The 24,629-nt window shown below is 44.0% G+C and overlaps 1 protein-coding gene across 1 annotated transcript in view; it reads left to right on the top strand.

The window, feature by feature from the left end:
• The window catches only part of LOC144827999 (fibrocystin-L-like), a 1,093,512-nt gene that overhangs the window by 157,234 nt on the left and 911,649 nt on the right, over positions 1 to 24,629 (top strand). Inside the window, exon 13 of the mRNA XM_078686146.1 lies at positions 12,013 to 12,281. Within this exon, the coding sequence (XP_078542272.1) occupies positions 12,013 to 12,281 (269 nt within the window). The remainder of the gene's footprint in view (positions 1 to 12,012; positions 12,282 to 24,629) is intronic.

The raw sequence follows: 24,629 nt of genomic DNA, 5'->3' as shown, positions 1-24,629 counted from the left end.
GTTTTTAAAAATCGAGACACCAATGTCCTGGATGTCGGTGAGTTTAAAAAACAAAGCGCCTGCATCTAATCATGCAGAGCGCCGGGATGTGAGCAGGGATGTATGACGTTACAACGCATACTTTTACAACACCTACCTTTACAATGCGGTTTTTACCACGCATACCATTACAACGCATAATGCTTTTAGGCGCTGGATAGTGAATAGTTTAATTTACTATTCCAACTCCAGTCCCCGTGGATAGTAGGGAAGGTTATTGGATAGTAAATTAACCTATTCCCTATCCTAGAGCGCCCCCCAGAGCAATGCGTTGTAATAGTTTGCGTGGTAAAAGATGCGTTGTAATGGTAGGTCGTTGTAAAAGTTTCGTTGGAAAGGTTGTATACCGTGAGCAGATACACAAAATAAAATATAAGTAACACAATGTTGCCCCTTAAAACCAGTGCAAAGAGTTCTCTGTGCATTGTAGGAGGCTGTGAGAAGGAGGCTGGCCATCACGGACTGTCAACACTGTATCGCAGATAGTCAGTCCGGCGTCACAGACAGTTGTTGCTGTAGCGTTTGCAGTCATCACAGGCTTCGCCTGTTGTAGCACGAAGTGCAGGTCTCACATTGCCGGTGGTCACTGGTTGTCATTTTCAGTTGAAAGAGCAGGTCTCACTTCAGTACTTTGTGTTCATGGTCTTGGCAAGTGGCATAGTCTTGGCACAAATGGGCCAGTTTGCAGTCTGCATATGCCTAAACGGGAGGATTTTCACATTTCTTGTGCAGGAGTACACTCTGGTGCCAACCAAACGTCCAGGACCTTGTAAGGCACCTCTTGGGAATCAGGAAGTCAATCTACCAGAGGCCAGATGGGAACAGGCAAGTCAAGTTGCATGTCCTGGTAGGTCCAGTTGCAGCTGGGAAGTTGCGGGAGGTCTCATCAATTATATATATCATTAATATGAAAATCTTTGTAATAGATGTAAAGAAAATATTTTTTTCTGAATTCTAATGAGGGGATAATGGTTGAAAACAAGTAAAAGTAAAACAATATTTTCACATCAAATCAATGTAAACAGGTGCATATGCAGTAGTTAATGACATTAGTAGTAGCATTTCAAATTACAAAGATGTCATTAAAGTGCATAACAGTGGTCCAGAAAAAAAACAAGATTCCCAGATCTCCATCAATCTCTATGCCTGCTTAACTTTGTTAGAGATCATCAGGGGCAGGTTCAACAGGTAACATCCAAAGCTCCTCCTCATGGGGGTCTATTGGCACCCTTAGGGAATGGTATGAGCACCATCATTGCATGCTACTGCATCTGTATGTAAAATAATTAAATCTAATTATTCAATACACATTGAATTATAAAATTAGACTTATTGAATTATATAGAAAAAATAATGACGCTGAAAAAAGGTGATATGTTACTCTATCTAAATTTAATGTTGTTGATCAGTTGGTGCTCTCTCCCACAAACAAGTCCACATTCATGTGTCAGCCCTACTAATAATGTTTTCAGTGGCAGTACGATCAAAAATAGATCGCATGAGTGACTTCAATTAGTCTGTGGTCTCTTAAAATAAAGATCGCAAGCACAATGACAGAGCAATATAAGGTAGCTTCTGTGGTGTGCCATTTCTTTGCAAACATCTACGAAGAAGTCTGCACATATGACACATGGAAAACATATAAGAAATATAAAAATACTTTAAAACCCTGGTTGTGAAACACTACTGCACTGTAGGAAATATTAACGAGAGAAGCTAAAGCCATATGTGTACGTGACATGCTGTAGAACTCTCAATCATTATAATGCCTCTTATTGCTTTGATAATTTAAGCTTAGGCAGAATGATATCTTTGGATGTTAACCGTACGACTGGAGAGTTGCTTCGAAAGAGGCTTGTTGGTTGGTTTTTTTTCTATACCTACGTGATTACATTTGAACTGATTAAGTCAAATCCAAGTTAAGATATAAACCACCAAGAATACCTGATCCTATAGGCATAGAAACATAAAGAATATGACTATAAAGTGTACTGTAAGGGGGTTTGAAAGTTTACACAAATATTTTTGATCAAATTGGTAAGGTGGACATCCACATTAATTTATGAATGAAACATTGAGAAAAAAGCCTAGTGCTGATATATTATTTTAAGGGTGATTCACCCGGGCTTTTTCTTTTTACGCTGAAGAATGAAGCTCTTTTTTCTGTCTTCTCTGCCATAGGTTTAGCTGTTGACTTTGGAGTCTTGGGACCTGTGTTCTATTCCTGGCCACTGCACTTAACCAAAGTTGATGTGATTCTGGGCAAATCACTTAAACTCCCTCATGCACGCACACACACACACACACAAGCACATACACACCGTCTATTCCTCACTTGTGCATTTGCCCAATTTTCTAAGTCTAGCTATTCACACTATGAAAATAGAAACACGAAAAATAATGCTACTCACAAGTCACACATTTCATAGCACTTAGAATCACTCTGTCAGTTCTTATCTCAGCCTAATCACATCAGCATTATATAGTTCTACACAGTAAACTTACAACCCATCCCTCCCTTCTCCATTCCTGCCAGGAAACATCATTTACCACAATATCTATTCCAAGCAGTACCTTTACAACATGGTATGTACAACAACCCTTCTTTACCACTACATTCCTTTACAATGCAAGTCTTTACTTACTTGCCTTAGGGGAAACGGCACTTAGAAGTCCAATGTTTTCCCTTCAGTTGTGCAGACTGGTGTTGGAATAGTAATTTATACCTCTCCAAAGTCCAGCACTTTCCCCTAAGGCAAAGTGATTGTGTGTTGTAAAGACTTCCCCTATGGCAAGTGGTTGTAAAGACCTACGTGGTAAAGAAAAGCAGTGGTAAAGACGGGTCGTTGTACAGACCAAATTTTAAAGGTAGTGCCTGGTCTAGACTTTGTTGTAAATGGTGTTTCCCATCTCTTCTCATCAAAGCACCATTGTCCAGTATTACACAGCCATATAAACATTATTTTGTTTCACATAGTAAACAGTGGCATACCCTTACCACCACAGGTGCCAGCCTACCATGCAGGGCCATACATCTACTACTTTTTTGTCTGATAACCCACGTTTAGCATTCTACTCTGCTGTCAGACTTAGATATTCTCACTTTTTCAAATTGACCTTCTGCCATACATTCCCACTGAATTCCCTCATCCCTTACATGGTAATGGCTGACATTACCATACTCAATTCTGCAGCTTCTCTATTCATCCACCATCTAGGATGACAGCGATGCAATAACTATAACTTCTATATAAATAAGCAATACCCTGTTACTTTTTCATTCTTCAGAAGCGCAAAGTCATCTGTTTCTTTCCAATCCAACACAGTCAGCACTTTGTTTTCCATTTTCAGATGTTCAACTTCTTTAACACTGCCCACGTCCTACTAGTCATTCAATTTAGTAATTCTTCCTCAGCGCCACATAGCCACCCTCTTGTTTCTTTGTTCCTGCTTTCTCTAGTTTCAAATCTTTTCCCACTGTTTGAGTGAATTGTCACACATCCATTCCTGTGATTGTAGCTACGTTATGACCCTACGACCCTTCATAGTACAGCCTAGGTTCTGATTATGAGTGCCCTGGATTTTAATACCTTCTTCCTGTATAAACCCTCACCTCTCGAATTACCATTACTGGGGTCATTAGTGATGTTGGTGAGGGGTGGCACTTTTGGGATTACGATGTGAAACCAGAGTATACCATCAGAAATAGAGACGTTTTGGAAGAATGTAGGAACTCCAAGTTTTAATGGTAGGAAAATGTGGATTTTGTTAAAGAAACAGAGGCTTGTATTATGACCAAGTCTTTTTATTGCACATTAGGAACACTCAAAATTCCAGAACCAGAATTAGAACACAAAATTCAATATAAACCTGCCGTATTCCATTTTAGGTCTTGCTGAGTCAGCGCACAAGCGCTGCTCGGAGAGAGACATTTAGTAGCTGCTTAGGGAAGTGCTCCCACTTGCTAGAACGCGGAACAAGCAGGTGCTCTTGCGCGTGCATCCCTTGCGTGTTTTAGCGTGTCATCACGATCACTTTCACATCGATTGTGATCACTTTCATGGACAATGCTTGTATTTACTTCGCGGCCATGCTTGTTTTTTCTTTTCACTGAGAGCAGCCCACACGAATCTGCCGAAAGGTTGACGCTTCTTTTTTACAATGAACAGAAATAACTCAAAGTCCTCGGCCCCACGTTAATGCTAATGTAGCAGGCGTCTCCCAGTGAGCCGCTCCAGAGAGCATCCCATTGTTGTGAAGCAATAACAAATCTGTTGGCGTCCTGGAAGGGTTCTGCGTGACTGGCCCCGCAGTCGCGCGTTGCTCTTCCCATCCTCTCGTCTGTCCCTAGGCAGGTATTCCGCCTTTGTAAGAGATAACTCAACTGTACTGCAGAAGCTTCAATGGGATCCAAAGTTTTTTCCAGACAGCAAAATACTCAGACTTTTATGCACCCATATACTGCTTTGTATTCCTGGAGCCTACGTTTCCTTAATCACTATTGAGTCTTTTCTGAATGGACTTCAAAGCAGTCTTGCACCATGAACTATTCCAAACAAGAAGGTTAACAATACATATGGCTTGGCCATTCTCTTCCTCTCAATTGCTCAACCACTATATCAACTCCTCTCTTGTCTCTTTGGCAGAACATTCTAACCTCCATACCCTAAACCTCTCCTCAGACTGTCGACATTCAACCTCTGTAATGCTCTATAATGAAAAAGACCTGGAATTACAGCCTGAGTAGAAGAATTAAAAAGGCCTGTAACTCTTGCTCATGCACTCAAAGCAGCAAGACAACAGCACAGCAATCCAACAGGGCAGCAGTCTTCCAGAGCAGCAGTTCAGCAGGGTAGCAGTCCTTCCAGGTTCCCTCCTTCTGAAAGGTGGGAGAAGCTTGTAGACAGTGTCTGTGAAGTGCATGGAAACGTCTTCCTCCTCTGCCCTGCCTCAACGCTGTCTGCAGTAACGATGTGGGTTTATTATGCCCTTTTTATGGAGGCAGAGCACACCCTATTCAGTTGCAAGTGAGACTGAGCTTAGCTCCACTCTCATCCTGACAGCAGATGGCCCATAGAGGCACACCTAATCCCCCTATTATGTGACTGTCTGGGAGGAATTCACAAGGTCAATTAAAACGAGTTATGTGGCACAAGGCAAGAAAATGCCAACTTTCTAAAAGTATTACGTAAACAAATGATGGACTGAATGCTGAATAAATCATACATTCACCCCCAGTCAGGAGACCTGCGTTAAATTGATCGCTCTTTTGCTCACCATGCCACCCCAATTTAGACCCAGCCATATGCAAATCAGTCTTGACCCTGTTCCTTATGGGAACAGTCCAGCCTGAACGGCCAAGCCAGGTCCTCCCTGGAGCAAAAACAAGTATCCTTAGACCGGTAGCGAGGTATTATCGCATATCAGCAGACTAGCTTTAATCCAATTGCGCTGTGAGCAAGGGACCCATGTCTGGGCATACCCATCCCACTTAGTGTGAAAAGTGTTACCCAAACAAACAAATGACAGGTTGAATGCTGAATAAAATATACATTCACCCCCACGCAAGAGATCTGGGTTTAATCCATCGTTCTTTTGCTCACCATGCCACCCCAGTTTGATAGATGCAGAGCAAATCAAACATTCACCCCCAATCACAAGATCTGGGTTTAATCTATCTTTATTTTGCTCGCCATGCCACCCCAGTTTTGACCCAGCCATATGCAAATCAGTCTTGACTCTGCTCCTCACAGGAACAGTCCAGCCCGAAATGCCAATCCAGATCTTCCATAGAACAGAAACAAGCATCCTGTGACTGATTTTGGGGTATCATCAGCCAGAAAATGATGGCCGGAATGCAGAACAAATCAAAAATTCACCCCCAGTCAAGAGATCGCAGTTAAAGCAGGCTGTCTGGTAGTATTTAATTTATAGGCCCTGAGTATATGCTATAACATTCTACAAGACACTTATAAGTAAACTAAATTAGGTGTATGTTGGAAATGGGATCCCTGGCTGGCCAGGGCTTTCGCCAAAGTCAGTCAGAGACCACCACTCCCAAGTCAGGGCAAGGGAGTTACACACCAAGATAACCCCTACTCACCCTCTAGGTAACGTGGCGCGAGCAGCAAGGCTAAACTTGGAGGCGATGTAAGTTAAGTATTTGCGCATGCACCCCAGCAACAACAACCAAAGGCCCACCACAAAGGAAACTCCACACAAGGTTATATAAAAATAGCCTTTGTATTACACCAAAACACATTAGATAAAACACACACTTTACAATGTGCCAGAGGCACGGGCAGAATTTACAGGGGGATATTTACAAGACAGGGCCACCTGGACCACTGTCAGGAATCAGAAGTAGCACTTTCAGAAATAGCACTTAGAAGGTAAAATCACTGTAGCACACAATAAAAATAGAGCACACAACCAGTCACTACTGGTACCAGGACCTCACTAGCACCACCTGCACTAGGGAGAAAACAACCACCTATGTATTACAATACCTGTAGGGGTGTAAGAGGAAAACACATGATGCAATGCATAACATTCATTCAGAGGTGTAACAATAAAACACAGTTGCGCAAAAACTCACCAGTCACCACCTGTGACTGTCCCTGTGTCCCAATGTCAGGGCCTAAACGTGGCAGTTGCCCACAAAGTGCTGGGCAACTGGTGCAGGGAAAGTTAGGGCACTGAGGAGCCTCTCAGGCTCTGGTCAAAACAATGTGGGCAAGGAGGGAGCCTCTCAGGGCTCTGAAATGAAGATGTGCCCCTTGAGCCTCGCTGGGCTCTTAAACACGAACGTGGCACCTTTGAGCCTCTCTCAGGGCTCTAGAACCAACAATGCCCTTGGGTGCTGTGGAGCCTCGCAGGCTCTGTAGACAAATGCCCCAAGAGCCCCTTGGACTCTGTAAAAATGCGGCCACTGGTGGAGCCTTCAGGGCTCAAAACAAACTATGCCCCCTTCTGGAGCCCTCGTGGCTCAAAGAAAGACTGCCCCTCTTTGTTGGAGTCCCACTCGGGGGACTCGAAGCAATTATGGCCCTCCCAGAGCCTCTCAGGGCTCTGCAGCAAGACTTGCCCCCACGACGTTGGAGCCTCTCAGGGCTCGTGACAAAAGGGGCCCGTGGAGCCTCTCTGGCTCAAAGAACAGAATGCCCCCTCAGAGCCTCATGGCTCTCAAAATGAATAATGAATGCCCACGTTGGAGTCCCTCACGGGGGACTCGGGAATCACGCAATGCCCCCTGAAGCCCTCGGGCTTCACACAGTAGTGCGCGCAAGATCGCGCTACGGGGGAGGGGCGGACACCGACAATGTGTCCCGACGCCCCTCTCCCTTTGTAGACACTCACCGGGTCTCTGGGTGGCAGGGCGGCTCCTCGGCGGCTCGGCTGGGACCGCGGGCGGGTTCCCCTTCACTCTGGAGCCTCGAGGACGGAGCCAGCTGCTCCTCTCGCCTCCCGCCTGGCTTTGTCTCGCTCTCCCCTCCGCCTGACTTCCGCCGGGGCCGCCAATGGCAGCGCGGCCCTGGGGGTCAGGAGGCGGGACTTCCGGGTCGCTCTAGGCAGCGGCCCGGCAACAGCTTTCACTCCCCCTCGGCTGCGATCACGGGAAAACGCCGGGTGGGCTCCGGCTTCAATCAATAAAATCTCCACGGGGCAATGCCGGGTGGCACCGGCCCTCAAATTAAAAGTAAAGCGAGGTGGCACTCGCTAATGCCGAAAATCGGCAAAGTCAGTTCCAATGCCGGGTGGGCACCGGCAATGTCGATAAAGCGCTCCCAAGCGCTCTGGGAGCAAAGGAAAGCGCTCCTAGCGCTAGAAATATAAGCAAAGCGCTATTGAGCGCTGGGGCACCAGGAAAGCGCTCCTAGCGCTATAAATCAAATAAGAGCGCCTCCAGGCACTCTAAGCAAAAAGCAAAAGCTCCAGCAGGGTCTGGAAGCAGGCAGAGGGGCAAGGCAGGGCCAGAGCCAGCACACTGGGTCTCCAGGCAGGGAGACAAGCCTAGTGGCGGTCCTCTTGGCCCCAGCAGCAGCAGCAGCCCCCTCTGGCAAGGATCCAAAAGTAGAACCCTTTCAGTGGGGACACAGCCCCATTTTTATACAGTATTTCCCTTTGTCTGAAGGTGCAGAGTGGGGGCGGAACCAGTCGCAGCTGGTTCTTGAGTACTCTGTTTACCTCAACCACCCTCTCTATTCACTGGCAGGGCTTGGGTCATTAGACACACCACAGGGGGGCGGAGCCAGCATTGTGTGGGGAAAACCCAGCCCATCCAGGACACAGGTACACTCCTCCAACACATTACTCATGCAAATCTCCCACTCACCACCGGGCAGACCCATCCAGACTTCCTGGAGCCTGGCATGCCAGCCAGCTCCAGCCAATCACACGCCAGCACCCTCACAGCACACGTACAGCCATGTCTAGAAATGGCGCTTCCCTACTAGACACATACATGCTGCATACACCGTTGCGCAGCATTCACTCACACAAGTTCACACATACCAGACTCAAGCCTGTACACCCCACGCATCAGGAACTACCAGGGACACATACATTCCCCATGCATTCCTATGGGCGGGCAGGCCTAGCTCAGCACATGCACTCAGAGTGCGCACGCACTTTCCACTGGGACACAGTGAAAGTGCGCAGAATCCCAAAAATCACCATTGCCAGGTCACCATTTCACGCAAAAAGTCTAGGGGTGAACCTGCCCTAAGGGCCAAAGTCCAACATAACCCCCTTCCAGCCAAAACGCAGGGGAGACCAATCACCACCGTGATGGACTTCCCTGCTTGGGGCGATAGAACACGGACGCAGGCCCGCAACTGCAGGGGCACCCTCCTGTTCTACGCCACGGTGAACCCATGGGATTCCTTCTAGAACCACTATCCGGACCAACTGGGCTACCCCACTGGTACTCCCGAGCTGTCCGCGGCCAGGACCAGGCCCTGGGCCACCCAGGTGCCACTGGTCCATGCCAATTCGCAGAGCGGGGGGTAGTAACCCCTGGCACATAGGAGCCATTCTCCACTCTTCCTGTCTGCAAGACAGGACTAGACTGCCACTGGTTCTCCAGCCTAAGGCCTACAACCTCAGGCGGACCAGGAGTCTCAGGGAAGGCTCTCCTCCCCTTACCTCTTCTTCTAGGGTTCCTCCTCCCTCTGCGAGGGGTACACCTAGAACGCCATTCCAACCCAGGACTTATCCACTCAGGTTGCACCGGGGTCAGAGGTGGGCTCTCCCACCCTCTGCACCCCCTTCCAGAGGTCTGCCCTCTCCCACCTGGAGAGGTTCCTCTGGAAGAAGAACCGGTCAGGACACTGGTTACAGTCGTCCTACCCTTCAGGTCAGGCTGATCCTGAACCTGGCCTTCCAACCTCTGGTCTAAAACCTTCGGTGAAACAATTGCCTGGCACTCCAGGACTTCTGGGGACTTACACTCCATCCCCCTGAGGCTAACAAATGAGACATATGTTGTGTGACTGTCTGTCTGGCGCAGATCTCCCGCCCTCTGTCCACCTGACAGTGCGTGACGATCCCCCAGACCAGAAGTGGTGTTACCATGGTCACTACACGGGAACCTAGCCCAACTGGGTAGTCCCTGACCCACTGGTCCTTCCACTGGGGAACTCCCCCAATCACTCCTCACTCTGGACTCCTGTACCCTCCCTACCGGAGCGGTACTGCCAGACTCTAGAACCATAGGAGCTCTGGTTACAGACGCTCCAGGTCCTCTACTCACTAGGAGATCTTCCTCAAGTGGACTACCAGGACAGCCTAGGTCCCCAACCTGGTGTTCCCTACAGAAACCATCCAAGTCCTGAGGCAGGGCTTCGGGCGTCCGGGGAACCTCGGTCTCCCCCTCACTCCTGCTCCACTGAGCCAGGCAGTGAGCCCCTATACCCTCCTCGCTATCCTGGGACCTAGCTGGGCTACACTGAGCCTCTTCCACCACGCTGGGCTGGAAGATACCTGAACCACTACTTTTGGAGTCACTCCCTAATGACCCTAGAGAACCTTTATCACTCTCCCAGCGCTCTGCTTCCTCAGCAAGCGCCCAAGGATTAAGGGATTCAGACTTCAACAGGTGCTGGCGCAACTCTGGACAAACAACACTGAGCAACTGCTCCTTGAGAAACATATTCAGTACTCCGTCTTTCTCATCATCCGAGCTAGCCGCCAGCCAATCCCACATTGCATCAGAACAGTCATCCATAAAAAAACCCCACTTCTGTTGAGGCGGTTTCCTACTGCCCCTGAACTTTAACCTTAACTCCTCCTCTTGGGAACAAGGGACCATACGTTGGGCACGGGGTAGGGGACTGTCTGTACTGAAGTCTACATAGCTGCCACCACTGGACTCAGCCCTCCCTGGGGAATCCAGAAAATTAAAACTGCGCGCAGGGGATAGTCTATCCTCCAGAGCTACTTTGCCCCTGGTGGAGGCCCTCTCAGCCTCCTCTATCCTTTCCTGCGCTAAGACCATCTCGGTCTCTAGCTGTTGCTTCCTAAGCTCCAGCTGCGCCATAGCCTGGGCATGCTCCAACCTGAGCCTCTCTAAAGCCAGCTGGTGCTCCCTTTCTCTCCTTCTATCTTCCAGCTCCTCTGGGGACAGGGAAAGGGACGAGGCGCTGCCTCCTATACTGGACCCAGCAAGGGACTCCCTATCTATGGGGTCCTCACTCTCTACTGGCATCCAGGTGCTGTCATCTTCTTCCTCCTCTTCTGAATCTTCAGGGCTCCCCACAGACCCACCACCCTCCTGGTGTGGGGCCCGGCCCCTTTCCTCACTGCGCTCAAGATCCCATTGATCCTCTTGCCATTTGACCATGCATCTCCTAAGTGCATACCATCCTGACTGATCCGCCCCTATGCCTCTCTCTTCACAGAACTTTCTCAACTCCCACACACCGTATGTGGCTAGATCATTGAAATCAAAAACCAGCTCCATTCTGGCAGACGTTCTGGAGACAAGATCACACAGGGAACCTAGGGGTCTGAGCTAACACAGGAGTACACAATTCACAAAGGTATCAGCAAGCTCTCTACCCCAGAGAACTCACACTCACTTGCCTAGTGCCACACACCATTCATCCACACACAACCCTCCCCTCGGACTGGTAAGGCAGTTTCTACCACCCCTGATTCCTCTACCTGACCACAAGTGACACAGGTACCGACTCTGGGCGCAGGGTAGGGGACAAATGTACTGACACAATTGTACAATGATACCTTCAGGAGAAGAAAATATGAAACTTCCCAAAAAAAAACAATCCCCTAAAATGTGGTCATCTAAAATGCAGAGTTTTGTGGTGCAGCCAGCCGCTACTAAGGTACAAGGCAAACACAAATCCTTATCCCGCCGCTTGCCGCCAATGTTGGAAATGGGATCCCTGGCCAGCCAGGGATCCCATTTCCAACAGTGTATATCAATAAAACCATGTTTAGGGGAGTAAGCACAAGCACTGTTGCACTGGTTAGCAGTGGTGAAGTGCATAGAGTCCTAAGACCAACAATAATTCGAAGGTAAAAGGCAAAATGTTTGGGGGTGACCCTGCAGAGAGAGCCAAGTCCAACATCTATATTGACCCATGTGGATCTTGGTTCTCTTTTTTCTAAAAACATTACATTTCACACAAGGAAGCCACTATCTTCATTTTAGAGTGTGATGAAAGTGCTTAAATACATTAATAAAAACGTTTTAGGGCTATGATAGTATAATGCCGTAGGCTGCTTCGCAGTACTAACAAAGGTAGTGTAAGAGTACCATATGCCTGGGTGCAAGCAAGGAAATGGTGTCCCCATCAACTGAATGAATAGTAAAATATAGACAAAATTGAAGTTCAGTGGGGCTTTATGGCAAATGGCACGCAAATGTATTCCACAGTTTGAAGCTGGTAATGATATTAAAATAGTGGTAAATGTTGTTTATTATCTTACATTATATTTCTCTTTATCAAGGGGGAAGAGGACTAATGCTACAAGTGTGGAATAATACCAACCCTTCTCTCTTGGAAGATGCACTCACATACAACGAGAACACCACCGGATATGCTGGTACATCATGGGTCGATTCAGCTTCATACAAGTGGCCCTCAGGCCAGAGTGCATTTGTTGCACGTCTCAGTGGATTCTTTGTGCCCCCTGAATCAGACAATTACACATTTGTCATAAAAGGAGGCAATCGCTTTGCACTGTATTTTAGCCAGACTGGAAACCCTCAAGATAAGGTAACACTACTTCTCTTGAAGATGTATTTATTTGGCAGTTTAATGTGATGAACATAGGGCACAAGTGCAATGCCAAGTCTGAAAATAACTACAAAAGGAGGGGGCAGGCCAATTAGGTCAGGTGGGTGCCTACAGCGATCACAACTCAAAGATTTTAGAAAGTAAATGTAAATATTCTATTTGTTGAGAGTTAACAAATAGAATTATATACACAAAGTATTTAGGGCCATATTATGATGTCGGGCAGACTCACATCTGCCGACACCATTGCTGAATAAGGAACGACCGACCTCCCTTCATTGGTCCTGACCGCAGGATTACCATGCGACCACACATGGTGCGGTCTCATACTCCCATTATTCTATGGGAGCTTGTACTGCGGCCATAAACCAGCCATAGCAAAAGCTCCCATAGAGAAATAGGAGACTCGGTTCATCCCTGCGTTATGTGGCAAACTACACACGATGCAGGGATTATGATGCCCCCTCGGACCCTGGGTGGAGGGGGCCTTGCTAGGGTCCCCTAATGTCAGATTTCAACAGGCTTTCCATATCGGAAAGACCCGACATGTAAAGCCTGTTGGAATCCGACATTGTAATCCCTACAGTGGAAACGCCGTCAATAGGGTTTACGGGCAGGCCTCCGACTGGCCTACGGGCTCCATGAGCCCGTCGGAATCCAGTCGGAATGACTGGCCAGTTTCACTTTCGACTGCCTGCGTCATAATGCGGTGTTCGAAAGTGAAACTCACGATGAGGCCAGGAAAACCTCCAACTGTCATCAGAATGAGGTCCTTCATGTGTATTAGCAGACACAAGTCAATCTGATTTAGTTAAAATACTACGATGTAAGCAATAATTTGTGCACTAAATGAAAAATCACAGATCAGCAACTGAAAAGTGAAACCAATGTTATCATTTGCCTAAGAGGACTTTTGAAACTGTTCAGGCGTAATGCTTGCCCTGAATTTCAGCTATATAATCAATTCAAGAAGACCTGACTGTCTCCAGGGCACCTGCTAAAGATACTCCCCTCCAAGAACTTTTTATGTACATTTTCATATATGCTATAGACTTTAAATGGGCACATCTGAATAATCCCAGTACTTTCATTGTGTGCCAACGAACCATGAACTGAAATAACCATGAGCTTACCCTGGTATGTTGCAGTTTTTCCTGCCCTGAAAGAATTTTTTGAAAATAGCAATAAAAGGGTGCGTTTTCCACGACGATTTCCTAAGAAAAGACTTTAAAAGCTATTTATGATATAGCCAGTTCATAAAATGCAATATCACGTGACCTATCATTTATCATGGCACCAACCTACACATTTATATTTCATTTTTTGCCCTACCAAATACATTCTCAATAATATTGTATGTGTGCATTGCTCCTTGGAAAGGTTAGGGTGGAAAAATATAAAATTACACAAATCTCGCAGCCTCAGGCAGTACATAGCAGAGTTATGCTGCATTTACAGGCTCACATTGTCTTGCCGGTTCTGGCAGCACCCAGGCTACACTAATCCTACAGATTAGGGTATCAGACATCCCTGCTGATTATAAGTATTTACCTGCTTTAAATATATATTTCAACTTGCAACAAATTAGCTCCAAATATCAGTTTGTTCATTTCTAAAAAATAGGAGTCGTGGCTCCTCGCGGAAGTGCTGCAGGCAGTGGGGTGGGGCGGGGAGGGGCAGGGTTCGGGGGAGTAAACTCCGGCATACGGCCGACCGGAGTTAAGTACATAAATAAATAAATAAAATGAATTATTTTACTCGCGCTGCAAAGCCATTTGCAATGCAGCACACGCAATGTAATTAGTTTTATTTTATTTATTTATTTATGTAGGAACAAAGAGGGTAAACAGTGGAACCCTATAGGCCAGAGATCCTGACTTGCTATCCCTATCTTATTGTACATATTCTGGATTTACCCAGAAGGTCATGTGCACACCGTAAGAACACCCACTGTCAAAATGTAATTCCAATGCAGAAATATAACAATTTAAACAAAAAACACAGGTGAACCACCAATTGACTCAGACAAAGAATTTTTTTAAATCCGTGTCCACAAGTATTCTTCCAGTTTCTTCTTTAATTTCAATAAGGTTTAAAACACAATCAGGATGATCAAAACTCAGCCTTAAAACATGATCAGGATGATCATCCTGAACATCCTGATCATGTTTTAAACCTTATTGAAATAAAAGAAGAAACTGGAAAAATACTTGTGGACACGAATTAAAAAAAATCTTTGTCTGAGTCTATTGTTGGTGCACCAGCACCTGTGTCTTTTGTTTAAGTTGTTATATTTATTTATGTACTGAACTCCGGTCCACTCTATGCTGGAGTTTACTGCCCTCTACTCTGCCCCTCCTCTCCCCCAGCCCCACCCCACCGCCCGCAGCACTCCCTCAGGGAGCCACGACTGAAAAATACACATATTTGAGAGTTGAACGCACATCTTTGATTTTGTATCCACGTGCTGTCGTCAGCTACTAGGTAGAGTGTCTCAGCATCGTTCAAGTAGACTCCAAGTTCCAGACTGCTCCAGAGACCGAGATGGGGAGATGCAATTAAAGGCACTGCTTTCTCTTGCAGTGCAGAACTCACTGTCATTGGCTGCTAGGTGCAGTGTTTCAGGATCCTTCATATAGGCTCCGAGTTTCAGAGTACTCTAGGGCCCAGGGTGGATGAGGTGTTATTAAAGGAGCTACAGTCTCCTTTAACATGGAATGCACTGTTGTTGGGTTCTGTGTTTTAAGAACCTTCAAGTCGTCTCCAGGGTCCAGAGGTGGGCGAGGTGCTATAAAAGTCATTGCATTCTCCTGCAGCGATGGACACGTGCAGGATGCGGCCAGTCACAGAATGGGCCAAGCCGGGCCTTTCTGAGCCTGTCCAAGAATGATTGAGGGAGGGTGTGCCACTACCCTCCCATTTGTCTTTTGACATTGGTCGGTCATTACATTAAGAGAAAATCTGCCCGGGGAGGCCCAGTAATAATTCACCACTCTGTAATTCAGATATGCATTACCTTTCTGGTGCGTTGGGACAGATTAACAACAAAATCATAGATATTGAAAGGAGACTTTTTGCTACACAATGAGCTGGAAATGGGCTGGAAGCCTGTAAAGTTGAATACTACACAATTAAGTTGAAAGGTGTAGTTTATTAAAGGAACACAGGAGCAAGGTAGGGAACATCCTACACAGGACTTCTTCTTCAGCAACTACCATTGTTGCTAGGGAGGGGAAACTAGGATACAATGGAATACAAGATAACATTCTAAAGGAATTTAAAGAGACAACATAACACATCTTCCCCTTTATAATCAAAGAAAGCATAAAGGAAAAAAAAAAATAATAATTAGCAAACAAAATCTTCTAACCACTTGGGTTTAGAGCAAATACGTTTCTGGTTCACAAATACATCACTACTACCAGTAGGTTCATTAACAGATGTAGAATTAGAAACATGATTAGATGGAAAAGAGTCAAGTGAAGTGGAAACACTAGGAGAAGGATCAACTACATCCACATTGGGAGGAGGATCTACTACATCGGGAGTGGGAAGATTAGAACTGGTGGAAAGGTTTTCGGATACACTAAAACCACCATGATCCTCACAATGAATTGAATCAGGAGTAGTAGTAGATGAAAAATCATGTGAATTAACCAAACCCTTTGTTAAATCTTTTTTTCCTCTGTAGATTGCAATTCTTTTAAGGTTCCACACCTTACCATCACTTAGAAGGACAGCATTGCGAAGAATCTTCTCAACCATAAGGGGTTCGGAAAATTGAGAATCCCCCTTACGGACTTTCCAGGGTTTCCTCACTTTAACCCACATACCAACATTAACATCTGCAGTACTAGAGCAAAATTTCTTTTCAAAATTCCTCTTATACTCTAGATGTTTATCAATAACATTAGATCTGATTTTACTCATACAAATATCTAAAAAAGATTTTTTGTGCAACCATTTGGGATTACACTTGGCTCTTGCAACACGACCTCTCATGATCTCGAAAGGAGATATTTTTAGGGCATCATGAATGTTGGTTCTGTAAGACCAGACAGCTTTAAAAGCTGAAGTTTCCCAATCCTCACCATTTTGCATAGCTATTTGTATGGCATTCTTCAGGACTCTGTTGAACCTTTCACAAAGTCCATTACCGCTGGGGTTGTAAAGAGAGGTAGTTTTATGAACAATACCAACTCTGTCGAAGTAAGATTTAGTTAACTTGGAAGTGAATTGCACGCCATTATCACTAATGACCTGATTGGGAAGGCCTTCTTCAATAAAAACCTTGTCAATAAAGTTTAAAACAGATGAAGAATCAACCTTGTCCACAATAGTGATATTTGGCCATCTTGAAAATACATCAATCATAGAAATTATGAATTTGTGATCCATTCCAATTGGTCCCATAATATCGATGGCAACAGTATGCCAAGGACCCTCTGGTACCAAAGGTTCACACATGTCGGGTTTGAGTGTGTTGAGTACTTTATCAGAATTAGAACATGTGACACATTCCCGAACAATCCTCTCTGTAAGAACATCAATACCAGGCCACCAATACCATTGTTTGACATTTTGTTTGGTTTTTACAATGCCACAATGATCTTTGTGACATAGTTCAATAATGCTATTTCTTAAACATGAAGGAGGAACAGCTCTGTCACCTCTAAAAACGGTGTCATCACATACAGTTAGCTCATTTCTAACCTCCCAATAGGGCTTAAAATCAGATGACAATTCCTTTTTTTCTGTCCAACCTTCACGAATGAAAGAAATAACAGAACTTAAAATTTTATCTTTAAGATACTCTTCCTTCCATAACTTTTTCTCAATACAAAAAGGATTACTATCCAGAATATAAGCAACATGAAGGGAATCCCACTCATTCACCTCGCATTCTTGTAGGTCGGTGGGCATCCGGGAAAGAAAATCAGCAATAACGTTGCTTTTCCCAGGTAAATATTCAATTTTGATGATAAAATCTTGTAAGCGCATGGACATTCTCGCTATCCTAGCAGTAGCATTATAAAGGCCTTCAGTAGTAAGAAGTTTGGTGAGAGGTTTGTGGTCAGATCTTACAATACACTCCTTCCCCCACACAAAACTGCGAAAGTGCTCAAGAGCCCAGACTACTGCTAAAGTCTCCTTTTCAATAACGGAAAACTTACTTTCTGGAACAGAAAGTGCTCTTAATGCAAAAGCAACAATGCGTTCTTTACCTGAACTATCAATCTGAGACAGAACACTTCCCAGACCTTTGTTGCTAGCATCAACAGTGATCACAGAATTTAGTTCTAAATCAAAAGAGCATAGAACAGGAGCATTAATGATGTCTAGCTTGATACTGTTGAATTCATCCTCACAAGAGGGAGACCAATCAAATTTGACCTTGCTTTTTAAAAGTTGTCTAATATTGAAAACTTTGCTTGAGAAATTCTTAACAAATTTGGAATAAAATTCCACCATTCCCAGAAATGATCTAACATCATCTTTACTGGTGGGATGCGGAGCTTCTTTTATGGCATCAACCAATTTAGGTTTGGTTGAAACACCCTCACAACATAAAACATGGCCAAGATAAGTCACAGATTTGACCGCAAAATTGCACTTAGAAAATTCAATAGTTAAGCCCTTTTCCTCAAGAATGCCTAAAACCTCTTCCAAGATAGCATTATGTTCTTCTTTGTCTTTACCGTAAACCAGAATATCATCCTGAAAGAACTTAACTTTAGGATGTTTTCCAAATAGCTGGTGCATAATGCGCTGGAAGATGGCAGCAGCGGATGCCAAGCCAAATGGCATGCGTTTAAATTGGAAACACCCCATGGGAGTGATAAATGCAGTAAGTTGCCTACTTTCGGTGTCAAGAGAAATCTGATGATATGCCGAAGACAAATCTATTGTGGAAAAGAACATAGCACCGTTAACCAAGGACAACATTTCATTAATTTTAGGTAAGGGGAATTTGTCTACGACTATATTTTCATTCAAATGGCGAAGGTCAACGCAAAGACGGATTTTGCCATTGGCACGCCTTGCGACAACCACTGGCGAAATCCAATTAGAAGACTCTATTTGTTCAATTATGTCTTCTTTGACAAGTTTTTCTAGTTCTCTTTCAACATCGCTACGAACTAGAATAGGGATATTTCTTGCTTTAAAAGTTTTAGGGTTGGCATTGTCTTTCAATACGATGTGGTGGGAAAAACCTTGGAAATTGCCAATTTTACCACTAAACACTTTAGGAAATTTTTTAAGCATGAGATCTCCAATCTCAGTTCCTTCATTAATAACTAAAACAGGATCTGGACTGTTAGGATTTAATACAATATCTAAATCCCACTGATCCCTCCACCCTAGAACAGAAGGTCCAAGTTTTGCAACATACAATTTGCCCAAAGATTCCCTACCTTTGAACTTGAATTTTAAAGGTTTGTAACCAATAACATCAATTTTCCCGCCGGAAAACCCTTCAGCAGAAATGTCAGGTGAATAGAGATCATTTCCTAAATAGCGTACAAATTTAGAATTCCAAACATTTTCATTGATGATGGTATATGGGGAACCCGAATCTGCATAAATATCAATAGGGACCCCACCAATAAGCATATTACAAATAGGCTTTTTCAGAACATTCCTTTTGCCAGAGTCATTAATATTAAAAATGTAAACTTTCTCCAGAGGTTTAGTAATGCAGTTATCATTCATAGAACAAGGTGTAATACTCTTCACACAATCATCATCAACATAACAATGCATAACTTTGTTACTTAAATCCTCATCATCATCAGAAGATGAATCATAAACGATCTTGACTTTTTTACTTTTCAGTCTATTGCAAGCCCTGGAGTAATGTCCAATTAAATTGCAATTTGAACATTTTTCCTTAATTGCCGGACAAAGCTTGTAATTAGCTAAGTGCGAACTGCTGCCACAACGAAAACATTTTAAATGATCACTCTTTTTAAATTCAGTAGGTTTGTTTTTGGATTGAAGCTTTTGTTTATAGTTGGATTTGCCTTTAACTTTAGAAACAGTTCGGTCACAAGTAGTTTTAGCTTCGGAAATAACCTTTTCTTCATTTTTGATAGCTTTAGCGCTGCGACCAGAAAGTTCTGCCTTTCTAACAATGGCTAAAATATCTTTGAGGTCTGAGTCTCCATTTATCCAAAGTCTGTCCTGAATGGAAGGATCAGAAGCATGCATAACTACTTGGTCTCTAATAAATGGCTCTTGGAGATGGTCGAATTTACAATCCTCAGCTATTTTTTTAAGTTCGGCAATATAAACATCAATGTTTTCTTCAGGTCGTTGTTTCCTGTGAAAAAACTTATAACGAGTAATACCTATGCAAACCTTAGGAGAAAAATGACTATCAAAGTCTTTTAAAATATTATCAAAAACATTTGAATCACCACTACCATCATTTTTAGGCATTTCCTCATAAACTTTAAGGCCACCAGCACCTAATGAATGTAAAAATAGCTTTTTTTTTCTTTCCGGTTTCATTTTACCATCTTCATCAATAGTGTCGATAAAATTCATGAAATAAGCTTTCCATTGAAGCCATTTCATACATGGTTCCAAACCAGAAGGCCAAAAAGGTTGCGGTGATTGAATTGTGAAGTTTTGAGAAGTCATTTTGAGTAAAAATAAGAATAAGGAATAAATAAAATCTTACTTGAAGATTCTGGCTGGTGCAGAAGAATTCCTTGACAGCACGCTTTAAAACGATGAAAAGGAAAATTAGGATTTAAGAATAAAAATCACTATTTAATTACTAGTAAATAAAAATGAATTAACCAAATCAAATCCGTTTAATAAGCGAGCGCAATGTGTTGAAATGCGCTCTCAAACGCGTTGAGAAACGAAGCGTTGTCACGGAGATGCTCTGTTTGATCCTTGTGCGTCACTACGCGTTGATAAACGAAGCGTTGTCACGGAGATGCACTGTTTGATCCTTGTGCGTCACTACGTGGAAGACGCTCTGTTTGACGAACTGACGTCACAGCAAGAGAGCGAAGGAATGGAGAGCGAGCCAACAGGGAACGCGCTGGGAAGAACAATGGCGCGCTGAAGGTAACGATCTCCTAGCTTTTCAAAAGACGCATGTGCAGAAAGGATAGATACAGTCTCCGATAATTAAAGAAATACAAGGAGTAAAGAGATGGCATAAGCGGAATTAATTGCAGCCGCTAGTGTCTATTTTGCCGAGGTGCGTAAACATTTTGCAGAGCTGCACAGAGTAAACAAGGAAAGAATTACTTACGAAGTTCCTTGAGGTTTACTCACGAAGTGTTCATTAAGTTTTTTAAAACGACGAAGTTCGACTGAAAACAGCCTGAAGCTTGTGTTGATAGGAATTTTCCTTAAAAATATCCTCGATGAATTTCTTTGAAGTTTCTTTTTCTTGTAGAAAATAAACGGAATTTGTAGAAATGGGTTCTTTAGATTCCTGGTGTTCCTTGAAGCCAAGTCGCCAAATTGTAAAGTTGAATACTACACAATTAAGTTGAAAGGTGTAGTTTATTAAAGGAACACAGGAGCAAGGTAGGGAACATCCTACACAGGACTTCTTCTTCAGCAACTACCATAGTTGCTAGGGAGGGGAAACTAGGATACAATGGAATACAAGATAACATTCTAAAGGAATTTAAAGAGACAACATAACAAAGCCTTCAACAGCCCCCAACAACATCTTGTGAACTTGTCATTTAATAAGAACCTTTGTGCGTTGGAGGCCTCTTTAAGTGCCATTCATTGATGTTTCTCCTCACTCTGCGGTGAGCCCTCCTTGTGCACAAAAAAACGACCCCATGGTGAGGACCACACATCAAAAAATAATGCCCCCAATCAGGAACCAGTAAATGGAAGCCTTTTTCCCAAAGACAAGTAAGACAGACCTCAGATATGTGAGAATAAAAGTGAAGATATTTATGTTCTTCCTTTTGTCCAAGAATTACAAAATTGATTCCCTAGGGACTCATTTTAAATCAGACCTCAATGACGTAAATGAACAGTTTGAATTGTTCAAATTTATGTTACACAAGGTCCAGGACCTTATGAACAGGAAATAATCTATCTTAAGTTTGGTCCACATTGACTCTCAAAATATAGGGGTAGGTGTTGGACATAGACGAGCACCAGGAAACTTGTTGCAACAGGGAAATAATAACAGCAGTGATAACAACAAGGTGTAGTAAAGAATCCGGACACGTTGGTTTATTGAAGATAAGTAGTGGAGTCCAGAAGTAATAATGAATAAGCCCCACCAGGAGCAACCAGCAGGCAGCTCAGCCCATCTCAACTGTGCCTTTCTTGAGAGACACCCAACATTCCACAGAGCATCATCACACTGTAACATTCTAGAAGCATAGCTTGTGATGAAAGAGGAGAAGAACAAGTATGGACTGAGGTGTAAGATACTACAAAGGGAGTATTATGAATGGTGTTTTTGGAGCAGCCAAGATCCTAGTCCGGGTAAATCACTACACACTCTAAATTATCCAGTGCTCGCCGTCTGGTACCTCCGCACAAAGCAGTCTGGCTTAAATTAAGAGGCAATGTGTATAGCATTTGTGCAACACTTAAACAGTAAAATTGTGAAAAAAAACACAAAAAAACTACCAAACAATTTAGAAAAATAAAGTATGGTTTTATAATTCAAACAAGACAAAAGCAAAGTTGAAATATGATTTTTAAAGGAATAAATATCAAAGTAGCGCTTAGAAGCAAATAGTGCTTAAATGGGTAAATTGGGCACTCCATACCGGGACAAAGTCATAGGCCAACCATGAGGGAGCACGGGCTGGATACAGGGACCTACTTAGGCCCGCTGAACAAAAGTACCTTGATGTTAGGTTCACGTTGACAGAGGTAGGGTGCAGCTGAGCAACGCTGCGGTGATCTACAATGCAAAAGCATCAATGCGACGAGGGCCTTGAGAGAAGCACCAGTCCCTTAGTGGGGTAGGTTTAAATGTAATGCAGTGGCTCAAGGTGGGATGCACCAATCCAGTTCCAGCGACAGCAGGGGATACGTTGCCAACACTTCAGCAGACCCCTAGGTCCACCTACAATGGTCAATGACGGTGTTAGTACCTCTTGGCAGAACAAACTCCCCAACAGATGAGCCCAAATGTTGGAAAAGTGGAGGTATAAGCCTTTTGTGTCCCTGAAGTTTAGGCAACAAGAGGATGCAAGCCAGCAAGCCCTTTGGTCAATCTGGGTTCAAGTGATGCAGGTTCAGTCCTGTTTACCCAGGCAGAGAGAGAGCAGTTGCAGCAGGGCAACACAGCAAGGCAAAAGTCCTGCAAACAGCAGATCCAGCTGTCCTTTAGCAGCAAAGCAGTTCTTCTTCTTCCTGGCAGAGTTTTCACAGATCTAGAGGTATGCTTAGTTGCTAGTGCCAGTGGTCCAGTACTAATACCCAGTGGTGCCCTTGAAGTGTAGGAGGCTTAAAAAAACACTTTGAAGTGCCCAGAGGTTCCCGCTTCCTGACCTGGCTCCAGATACGCTGCAGGGGAGCAATCAATTCTTAGTGTGGTGACAGGACCCAGCCCTTTCAGGTGATAGTTTCAGTCCCTCCCTCTCAGCCTGCATCAGGATGACTCAACCTATCCTTTATGTGTTTAGTAAGTTAGCTGTCACGCACCCGAGAGGTATTCCAGTGAAGGGCAGCAGGCACCAAATGGCTAAAGTAAGTAAATGTCAACTTCTAAAAGTGGTATTTGCTAAACTGGAATTTAAAATCCAACTTCACTATAAATCGGGATTTTAAATTGTCAGTTAAGAGACACTAAACTTGAAGTTTTAGTCTGTTCCAAATAGCTTTTATCTTTGCCAGTAAATTAGGAACTAAACCCATAAAAGAAATGATGTGAATGTATAATAGTAAATGTCTTACTGGGCTCACATACAGGGAGGGCTTATGGGGTTTCAGCAAAAATAATATCTAAACACAGGTTTTGACATGGTTTTTATTTTATTGAGCATAGTGACTTAAAACCATTGCTACAAAATATCTCATTGAAGATTAAAACTGGTTAAAAGGCATTATAACCAAATGATATTTACAGTACATTAAAAAAAAGCATTTATTATAGCAGTGTTAGTCATTTTCCTTATCTGCTGTGCGGCTGTTCAGACTTAGGCATTTTCTTCTCCACTTGTCTTCAAAATTTTACAAAGCGAGAGTTAAGCTGCGTGTCCTCGGGTGCAAAACATGCCAACACAGCTTGTCTCCATGTGCGAATGCCTCTCTGGTTAAAAAGGGGTTTTAGAATCCGACTTCTTTCCTCTGTTAGATCTTTACATGTGCAGAGGAGATGCAGCACATCTTATTGCATTGTCCCACATAAGCGGCAGTTAGGATCAGATTGAATTTTCAGCCAATGTGGAAAGTGCTTTGTGCATAGCAGCAAGCCAAATCTGTATTTCAAAAATAACATTTATGTATGTTTGGCAAAACCCAAAGCTAGATACTTTTGTACCCCCAGAGAGGAATAGGTACTTAGAATCATCCAGCCATGCAACCTTCTTGTTAGGGCTGCCTTGTCTTCAATCCAAGATTCATTTTGCACTATTTTCTTTGTTAGTTTTTTAACCCCTTGACCGCGGCGAAAATTCCGCCACGGTGCGGGTGATTTATGGCGTGGGCGTGGTTCGGACGGCCCGCGGCCGTCCTCCGCACACGCCCACCGTGACGTCGGACGGACGCCGGCCGTCAGACGCATGGAAGGGGTTAAGGAGGTAGTGACTTTTGGGTGTTGCCCAAAGTTCGGTAAGACCCAACGTTGCCACGCTTGTTGCTAGATATTTTGCCGCTGGTGATGACTCTTTCTGTTGTAGCTCAGTCCACAAGTGCCAATTTAGGGTACCAGGTTCAGATTTCCTTACTTTGTCCCAAAAGATGACTATCACACACTTGCAATGGTCTGTTTTTGCACACCAAACTTGAGCCTAATTTGTGCTGGAGAGACTAGTGTTGGTAAGCCAAAACTTATTCTGTATACTCTTGCGACCACAGCATCCAAGAGCTTCAAGTACCTCCCCCTCTGTGCCTCACTCCCGTAGGTTATTGTGGGTAGAAGTTGTGCCTGTATAACTTCTGCCAAAGGAGCGAGTGAGGGGCTCGTCAGTCTGGAATTGAGGTTTCTCATTGAGGCTGCTAAGGCTATGCCTTTCCTTTTAATTGTGTCTCTCTGGGTTACAAAGTGCCCACCTTTATCAATGATCACCACCAAATATTCATACTCATTGGCTGAATCTATTTGAATCTTATCCCAAAACCAGATAGGTGTTTTCTTAAAATTCTTTTTAA

This window comes from Lissotriton helveticus, chromosome 4_1 (assembly GCF_964261635.1).
Source record: "Lissotriton helveticus chromosome 4_1, aLisHel1.1, whole genome shotgun sequence".
Taxonomy (NCBI): Eukaryota; Metazoa; Chordata; class Amphibia; order Caudata; family Salamandridae; genus Lissotriton; species Lissotriton helveticus.
Note: the sequence above shows the minus strand (reverse complement) of the source record. Positions and strands in the feature narration are given on the sequence as shown.